This window comes from Gastrolobium bilobum, unplaced genomic scaffold (genome assembly GCF_033153095.1).
Source record: "Gastrolobium bilobum isolate Gb01-03AN ecotype WA unplaced genomic scaffold, APGP_CSIRO_Gbil_v1 utg7782, whole genome shotgun sequence".
In the NCBI taxonomy this organism is placed as follows: Eukaryota; Viridiplantae; Streptophyta; class Magnoliopsida; order Fabales; family Fabaceae; genus Gastrolobium; species Gastrolobium bilobum.
In genome coordinates this window covers 645,602-655,991 of record NW_026899380.1, presented here as the reverse complement: position 1 = coordinate 655,991, position 10,390 = coordinate 645,602, and the positions used below count along the sequence as shown (strand labels likewise).

Here is a 10,390-nt window from a genome sequence, read left to right as displayed (position 1 = left end):
CCCAGAGAGCTGGACAAAGGAGATTCGAATTTTCTCATATTGGGCCCTTTTTTTTGGGCTCAGTATAAGAAGACCATTTTGATACTAGGAAAAACGACAATAACGATTTGAATGTTGATTTAAAATGCAATTTTTTTTAGATATTATTGATTATTCAATTAGTATGATTCAGGCCGGTAGAACCACATAGATAGTAAAGCTCTACCTATTAAATTTTAACACAACTGCGTTTTTAGTTATCTCTTTTTCTCTTATTAACTGCTAACCAAATCCAAATATAGGGATTTTGCTATTCGGTTATAGGATGGCTGTTCAACATCAACTGTTAGATTCAGGAACTTAATTGGAGGAATATTTGGGAATGGGATTTCCAATTCACAACCAGTGACGGAAGAGTGTGTAAACATTAATAATGAAATTTCATGGTACAGTTTATAAATTTGAACTGAGGTTTTCGGTCTTTGTTCAAAACAACTAAATGTAGTTATGTGAAATTGAAAAGGGAAACTGTTACCAGTTACCAGACAACTAACAAAGTATCACCATTCACCACCAATGCTTCTCTACGACGCGAATAAATCTTTGGTGCTACTGTTGCACTAAGATTCAGTGCATCCCACCAATGAAAGTATTACATATTATAAGAGAGAGAAAAAATTTAACAGAGAAAAGAAAACTTTAACTGACATGTAATATTTCTATTGATGAGATGTACTGAATCTTTAGTGCAACAGTAGCACTAAAGATTTATTCGTATGTCGCGTCGCACTGTGTCTGATCCACGTAAGCAACGCAGATTTAGTGTGTTTGATGGTGTTAGGAGAAACATAAATAAAAGATTGAGTTATAAGATAATTTTATTGTTAATTATTCAATAATTAATACATAAAACTCTAAAATTTTGTATTTTTTTTGGTATCCTAAATAAAATTTTGTATTATTTCTTGTTTAATTGGCATAAAAATTTATAGAATAAGGCAATATATATTATAATACTCTTCAAGTTACATATTATTTTGCATCTAGTAAAGTTAAAAAGAATAAAAGGTAAATGTTATCATTTTTTTCTCTTTTTTATTATGAATGAAATTTATAATTCTATTTAGTAGATACAAATATATAGAATTTTATATTATTTCTAGACTACTTTTATCTAATATTTATATTATTTAAAAAATAAAATAAAGTAAAAAATTTATATTATGTTATTATTTTTAAACAAATTAAACAGTTATTAGTTCAGGCCATTTCTGCTTCTGCAGCTAAACATCTTATCTTTTCTTCTCAGTACTTAGCTTTTGCTGTAACAATTTGATCATCAACATGTACGAAATGTGTCATCCGATATAATATCATTATTGTATTACATATCGTGTCATAAATATTTAACTATTTTACTTTCTGAATATATACAAATAATTTATTTAATATTTTTTTTTTTTCATTTTTACACATAATTCTATCATTGAGTAACTTATACCTGATACCACTGAGTTTGAGATATTATATAATTAAGTTATTTTAGCTACATTGGTTATATTAATCTAGTAGTAGTGTGATGATATATTGAGAAAGGATCAACTTACAATATTATAAATTTATTTTTTATAATAGTGAGCAGTAAATAGAATGAAATGGTGAATAATATAAGTTCGAAAGTCTAATATGGAAAGCATAAATTTTGTGGTGCGCATGCAAATAGTGTTGAGATATTCAAGTGTGATGAGTTTCACATTGATTGATAAGTGAAAAATATATAAATGAAAGGATTCATGAATCCAGTATCTTAAGATTTTGAATTGAAATGTGACGTCGGATTCACTTGATATAATGATATAATTTAACCCATTAATGTGCCGGACCTGCCTCACAAATAGTGAATAGTGGTTGGGTTGTATAAAAAAAAAAAAATAGTGGTTAGGTATTAATGGAATGGTCGAGGTCCCACAGCGGACACTTGATTGCATGATAAACACGTGCATTTACCATTTGGCCGTGATTTCTTCTCAAAAAGTAGGTATAAATTGGAAAATAATAAGAAAGTGAAATTCGCTTTTGTTGGTCCTGGTGGCATATGCATTTATATAAGCTTTGCCAATTCACTTTTCGGGCAAATTTCCACTAGGAAGTAGAAGTAGTCAAGTAAGCGCAGCACAAACAACTCCATAGCCTTATTGTTACAGATACCACTTTAATTAATCACCTCATACCCCACTTCCGAATCTTACTAATGCCTTGCTGCTATTGGCTTTAAAGTGCACATGGATCTCGCACTATCTTCAGACATACATAACCTCCTCATTTCGTTGTTGTACCTCCTTGACCTATAATCATGATTCTTGTCAAACAAGTACATCTTGGTTTTGTTTATCTTGTATAAAAGTAGGGTTTTATTAATCTCATGTTGTAGGAGATAAGTTATTTCATGTTATATAGATAAACTTATGAGCTTCACCAGCCGAAAAAAAAAAAAACAGGTGACACAGTTATCGAAAGATGTGTATGAAAGAAATTTGTCACATGTAACATAAGAGTAGTTTTGCTCATAAAAGTATTGTGACCTACATTTGAATGAAACGTGTGATTGTATCTATGGAATTTTTTTCGGTAGATAATCTCTATTGAAATTTTATTTGTTGATAGAAATTGCACAAAAGCTGCATCTTTTTAACTTAGTTGCAAATTGTTATTTTATAATTATTTTTTCTTAGAAAAGTTTTTTATTTCTTCAATCCTCTCTAGTATCATTTTTGGGAAGAATTTGAAACATTAATTCTGACTCGTCTTGTATAGGATTGTCTCTCTTAGAAAATATTTGTGATTTATCAAAAAAAGAAAAATAATTGCACAAAAAGCTATATCTTTTTAATTAATTTGCAAAGTGTTATTATATAATTACTTTTCTCAGAAAAGTTTTTTCTTTATCTAGAAAGTTTTAAATATCATAAAAAGTCCAAGTATTACGCGGATGTATAAATTAAAGAGAAAAGAGACTACAATTTTTTAATGTTTACAGTTTACATTGATGCCTAACCTTGTCTAGTTGTTTCCTTGACGCGGATATTGAAGTTGCGTGTAGAACAATAAAATGGATAATGATTGGAGGCAAGTGGTTTCATGTTACGTGATATTACGCTCAGAAATGCATATCTTTCGTAGATATCGCATTACTTTGCAAGCATATATATTATTATTTTTTCTTTGGATAACACAGCGGAAACGAAAAACAGCATATATATATATATATATATATATATATATATATATATATATATATATATATATATATATATATATATATATATATGCAGGATTCTTTATACATCGGTGTCAAATTTAAAATTTGACATCTCATTTGAGCCGTTAGATCAAAAAAGATGGTGTCACATGCTTACAAATCAGAGCCGTTGATCCTTTTTGATCTAATGGCTCTCAGATGAGGTGTCAAATTTCAAATTTGACACTAGTGTCAAATGATCCTACCTATATATATATATATATATATATATATATATATATATATATATATATGGAAAAATATTTTCTCCTTTCAAAATAGAAAATTTTTCTTATGTTAGTGACTCGTAGCATAAGTGGGTCCCACTTTGAATTTGTTTTTTCTCTTCACTATTTTGTGGGCCCCACTTATATTATGAGTCACTAACATGAGAAAAATTCTCCTTTAAAAGGAGAAAATATTTTCTCATATATATATATATATATATATGAGATTTGCATTTGTCATTTAACATGACACAACAAATTTTCCTACACACACAACTTTTTTTTTGTGGCCCACATTTTTTGAAGAAAAAAAAAAAAAAGGAAATTACGACACGCAAAACAAATATTTATAACATTACACAATCACTTTTCCTACAACATAACCCTTATAAAACCTTTTATATATATATATATATTAAGAATATAACATTATTGCATAATAATTCAAATTCTGATCATTTCTTTGAGGAGCATATGAACCCATGTGGAATTCTAGAGTAACTTCAGCTAGACTTGGGAAATATTGAAACTCCAATGACAAATTTGTGATTGGCTGTTAAGGTCGAGAATATGGTTGGTTGTTTCGCTATTCACTTAATTATTCGTGGAAAAAGTATTTGTCATTTTAAATGATATAAAGTTATGTCATTTTAAGAGAGAGATAAACACAGAATAAATTTTTCTATTTAAATTTTAAATTAAAAACAACCACCACTATTTTTTTCTTATGATTTTTATTTTCTGTGTCTATCTCTCTCCTAAAATAACATAATTTATGTTATTTAAAACCACAAAATCAAATTCATTAATTATTGCCTTTCTATCATTCATTTATCACCACGTTGGACAATGGATCCCGCCTCCATCAATTATTAGTTGAAAGAATCAATATGGATGTGTTTGAAGTTTGAACCTTGAATAATTTGTGTAACCCGACACAAAAATAAAATAAAATGAGACCAACTCTTCTGCACATGAATTTCATTGGTATAAATCTTGGAAAAGAAATATATGTGCATAATTTCCAATAATTATATTTTGGAGAATAGATTTTATGTTTGAGAAAAAAAAAATTTGTGTGGTTAAACATGACGTACCAAATTGTTTGTGCAGAAAAATTATAGAAAGTAATATTAACCCACAAAAAACAAAAAATAGAAGGTGACAATTGCTTGTATACTTTTAAATTTGAGCTTCGAAAAAATTCCATTAACGTACTGCACAATTTTCACGGCTCTTTTGAGCAAAAAACAGTTTTTTACCCCTTTAATTTTCGTAGAAATCGATCACTGATCCAATTGGAGTACCTCTACAGGATAGACCTCAACAGAAAACTGAAGAGTAACGGCAGCAAGTGATTGAGTTCACTCCTGGTAGACATTTGATTCCTGGTATTTATTAATGGACCTTTTTTTAGTGTTGGGGGAAGTCTCGACAGAATTGAATGTCGTGACCTCTCCCTCCGATACTCACATAACTTCTTCTTTTTTTGGTAAGTGTCGCGACCTCCTCTACACTCACATGATTATGCCAAGTGGCACAGTCCCATTATCGTAAAATTTTGGAATATAGTAAATTTTGACTCATATATCCAAATTAAATATTTTTTTATTTCATGTAACTTTTCGAAATCTATCCAATGACATCTCACTTGGTATATTTTATCTTCCATAAATATAGTTCAAATTTGCAACAATAGTTCCACAATCATAAGAGCATTTAAATTCAAATTTTGGCGGGAAGAGGTAGAAACCATTGATTTGTTTAGCTTCCTCGATTTTCAAATCAGTTTTGTTGAGATTTTAATTAATTGAATTTCTGTCTATTAGAGTTGCAGCAGCACCTGTGCGAGACAATAATTAATTTAAAATAAAATTGTGAAGAAAAAGTGGAAGTAAAAATGGAGAACCCTAGCAATAGGGAAAAGAGGAACAAAGCAAGGATAAACGATAACATGTTGGCCATGTTTGATGCCTCTGAAGCTATGTTTGTGCCTTTGTAGTACCATTGTTACAAATTTGAACTATATTTGCGAGAGATAAAATACGTCAAATTAGGTGTCATTGCATAGATCTCGAAAAGTTATGCGAATTAAAAAATATATCTTTTTTGAATACTCGAGTCAAAAGTTATGATCTTCTGAAATTATACGGTAATGAGATTGTGCCACTTGGCACAATCATGTGAGTGTCGAAGGGGGTCACGACATTCACAAAAAAAAAAAAAGTTATGCAAACGCTGGGGGAGAGATCGTGACACTCAGTATCGCTGAAACTCTCTAGGATACTAAAAAACTCCATTTATAAATATCGAGAATCAAATATTAGATAAGAAAATTAAAAGGGTAAAAACTTCTATTCGGTTAAAGAGACCAATTTTTACATCCATATTACACTGAAGTGCAGAAATTTGACACATGCGTCATGTATTTATAAATCTCATGGTCATCTTAAAATAATTTAAAAAATATGATTTTCTTGAATAATTAAAAGAAAATTTTGATGATCAAATACAAGAGATTAGTTTCACACTACGCATGGGACATTATATTGTTAAAATTTTGCTTATGAATGCTTTCAAACACTGAAATACACAAAACAACGTTTGGATTTGTCACTCTGGGATAGTGGGGCCGTGGGGGTATCAGATTTTATTTGTAGACAGATTTCTTACGATGAGATATTTACAACCAAAACTCGTTTTTGGATACTAAAAATAAAGAAAAAGGAGAAAAAGACCTGGTCTGGTGTGAAATGGGCATCATCAATTTATCGTCAACCCCTTTTGTTTGTTTATTTTCCTCCACCGTGGAAAGAAGAGAAAATTCAACAATCAATGGCATTTCTCCTTAAATCCCACCTCACACATTAGTTATCTTTTTTAGCAGAAAAGAGGAATCATGGGGTAGCAATGTAACATGTACCCAATTCAATAAACCTTTTCAAGATACGTCCATATATATATATATATATAGTCCTTGCCTTTACATAAATCTTCTATATATTTAGTGTTTTGCTTAGAGTGCCTCTTAGCTTATCCGTCATTCTTTTGAGATTAGTTGTGAATATGAAGCACTTGAATAAGCAAAGAATCATTTTGGTTCCATATCCTGCACAGGGACATGTTGGTCCCATGCAAAAGCTAGCCTCTGCCTTTCTTAGCCACGGATTTGAGCCAGTAATTGTTCTACCCCAATACATTCACCATCAGATTTTGCTTCATGTTGATTACAAGGATGATGAGATAAAGTATGTAGCTGTGCCAGATGGTCTAGAAGAGGACACAGCCCCAGATTTCTTTGCCATTGAATCAGCCATGGAGAACAACATGCCAACTCACTTGGAAGACATGCTTCACAAACTTACAGAGGATGGTGAAGTTGTGTGTTTAGTGGTTGACTTGTTAGCATCTTGGGCCATAGAAGTGGCCAACAGGTTTGGCATCCCTATTGCTGGGTTTTGGCCTGCTATGCTTGCTACGTACCGCTTGATCTCAGCCATACCTGACTTGGTTCGGAGTGGTCTCATTTCTGATGCTGGTATAAATTTTCAGTACTTCTTCTCTAAAGAAAGTACACATAACTCGTTTAATTGCATTTATTTTTACCTATTTCTAATTGGGATTGATGATTTTTACTTATAAGAGATAATTTTTATCTCCTACACATATAAAAATATATATATGAGATTTATGTGGAGTCACGTAAAAAGAAAATAGATAAAATAAAAATTGAATCTCATATATAAAAAATTTATTTCCTATAACATAAAAAATATTAATTCCTTTCTAATTTTAGCAAAGAGAATGTGTAAACTTTTTTTTGCCAAATTGCTAAACTCAGTACACAAATAAGAATCATTCTTTTTTTGGGGAAAAAATATTACCTATTTATCTTCTTGAAAACAGATTCCGTTCTTTGAGCGTATGGCACCGTACATTTATTATCATAAGCAATCCACACAGTGATCTGAGACAGACAGTGAGTAACCATGTGGCATATATAAATGTCTTTATCATGTGACTGACAAAGGCATCCACAATAAATGCTGTTACCTTTGGCATTTACTTTGGTCTGTTGGTAAGTGTTATCCCGCAGAAAGATGCATGTGCGGTCGAGCTATATATCTCAGTCACTATTTTATTTTATTTTTTAATTTTAAAAATAAAAAAAATTATATTTCCAAATTTTTTATTTATAAATTCATACAAATTACATTATGTTTTTTCAGAAAAATACTAGGTTATACTTTTTAGGAAAAACATAGTATAATTCGAAAAAATTTATAATTTTTTTTTATAAATAGATCTTTCCCTTTAAAAATATATGAGTCAATACGTACTTATTTAAAAATATGAGTTCATAATATTTTGTGGCTTTATGTCGGTGTGTCCTTTTAGTGTAAACATTATTTATGAAGAGAAATTTTTAATTCAACCGACTCATGTTGACAATGGCAGCAACCAAGAAACAATGTCTGAAATTAGAGAATTCTTAAAGTCTTTTTAATGTGAGTGAAAAAGGGTCTACTTAGTAATGTAAAGAGTTTTGATTTACAATTAGCATTATCCATGTTTGTATACTATAGGCTCTTGCCAGTGGCTGAAGATATTATCTTTATGTATTGGCAGGACTTGCACAACATGAAGGAAAAATTTGCTTTGTACCAGAGATGCCCATAGTTTCAACTGAGGATCTACCATGGCTTATTGGAACAGTGGCTGCAAGGAAAGCAAGATTTAAATTTTGGATAAGAACATTGGAAAGATCAAGAACGCTTAAATGGCTCCTGGTGAATTCCTTTCCCGATGAAAGCAAACTTGAGCAGCAAACTCAATTGGCCAACATGTTATTACAAGGTTGTCCACGTGTGTTGCCGATAAGCCCAATTTGTAGGAATCAATTAACTAAAAATCTCAGTTTTTGGGAAGAAGATTTGAGTTGCTTGAAGTGGCTATCAAATCAGAAAGCTAACTCAGTTGTTTACATCTCATTCGGAAGTTGGGTCAGTCCAATTGGGGAAGCAAAGTTGAAAAGTCTAGCACTAGCACTTGAGGATTCAGGTAGGCCTTTTATTTGGGTTTTGAGGTCCACTTGGCGCCAAGGCTTACCCATTGGGTTTTTGGAAAGGGTTTTCAAGCAAGGCAAAGGCAGAGTCGTTTCTTGGGCACCACAAACGGAGATTTTGCAACATGAGTCTGTGGGTTGTTATGTCACACATTGTGGTTGGAATTCTACATTGGAGGCTTTACAATTCCAAAAGAGGTTGCTATGTTACCCAGTGGCAGGAGACCAGTTTGTGAACTGTGCCTATATTGTACAAGTATGGAGGGTAGGTTTAAAACTCAATGGGCTTGGACAAAAGGATGTTGAAGAAGGACTTACACGGGTGATGGAAGATAAGGAGATGGGCACACGGTTAATGAAATTATATGATAGAATCATGGGAATGCAGGGTGATAATAAGAGGGGAGCTTTCATGTTAAAAGCCTTTGTGGATGATCTCCAGAAGGCATCATCTACCATTCATAAGCATGCTACTTAAATCTTCATTACTCTTCTTTTTTTGTCTTGGACAATAGTTAAAAGTGTGCTAAATTGTACTTTGGTGTGTCATGAATCCATGAAATATCAAATCAATTGTCACGGTTGGCAATTTGTTTTGTTTTAGATAGAAACTACCAAGGCAAATGGAAAGATACAGAGTTTTGGTCACAATAGGCAACATGGCTTAGTTCGATTAACGCGATAAATGTGAGTTGACCAGGTTGATATTACATTCAAGTTTTTTTTTTTTTTTTTTTTTTTTTGGTATCCTACATTCAAGTTTATTTAGACACGAGATGGCTGTGGTGGGTTTAGTAAATACTAATTTGTTTTTCCTTTGTAGTTTCTCGTAGCATTTTTTGAAAATGCGTCGGGCTCCCTTAGAGGAGCTTATGATATAATCTATATTAAGTTGGATTTGACCTATTATAAATAGTTAAATAAAACAACTTAGACTTTTAAAAAATCTATTTAAAAAATAGGTCATAGTCTTTTTTGTACATATCGGTCCTATAAGTCTAAAAGTCGACTTATATTATATTATTTATTTTAAATAAAAATTATTTTAATAATTTTTAAAGAAAGTAATATTATTTTAATTTTTTATGTACAAGGTTTTTAAGGACAAACTTAATATAAAAAGAAGAAGGAAAAGATGTCTATCATTTTAAAGAATGTAAAGTTGTGTGAGAGAAAGAGCTATATAAAGGAGGGGAGAGAGTGGACAAAAAACTATAAAAGTATGAGTCTCACCTTTTTGTGAGAGTAAAATGACACAAATTGTGTTATTTTAAAAGACAAACATTTTTTTTTTTTGGTAATAAAAAGACAAACACTTTTTCTAAAGAAGAATGTAAAATTATTTATGTATATTTATCTAACATTTTAATTTTTTAGGATTGTTAATTCATAATTTATTATCCAAACTTTAATTAATTAGATGGTTTAAAATTTCATTTTTGATGTTTTCATTCTTCTAATAAAAAATTAAATTTCCACCTAAAATAATTAAAAATATGTGCATTTTCCGTAAAATGGTTAGTTTAGAGAGCGGCAAATAATAAATGATAGCATTAGCGTCCTTTCCGTGTTATTTATGGGGTGAAGTGAGAATAAGGCGGAAGATGAAATGAAAAAATAAAAATGAAGATGAAAACTAAAGATGATAACCACTACTGCTCAATTACGCCTTTATCATTAAATTCCATTTTCATTAATTCCAACATGCACAATTAGCAAGTGGCTTGCTCATCGAATATGTCATGAGTAATTCAATGAAGATGAAAGTTTAGAAGCATAAGAAAAGTTTTATGTGTTAGAAAATAAAAGTGTTTATCAAAT

At 30.8% G+C, this 10,390-nt stretch overlaps 1 protein-coding gene across 1 annotated transcript; it reads left to right on the top strand.

The window, feature by feature from the left end:
- Positions 1-6,406: 6,406 nt before the first annotated feature.
- Positions 6,407-9,147, top strand: LOC133290067 (UDP-glycosyltransferase 82A1). Its single transcript, XM_061488123.1, has 2 exons — positions 6,407-7,042; positions 8,134-9,147. The coding sequence occupies exons 1-2, from the start codon at positions 6,571-6,573 to the stop codon at positions 9,045-9,047; spliced, it is 1,386 nt and encodes a 461-aa protein (XP_061344107.1). The 5' UTR covers positions 6,407-6,570; the 3' UTR covers positions 9,048-9,147.
- Positions 9,148-10,390: the final 1,243 nt, after the last annotated feature.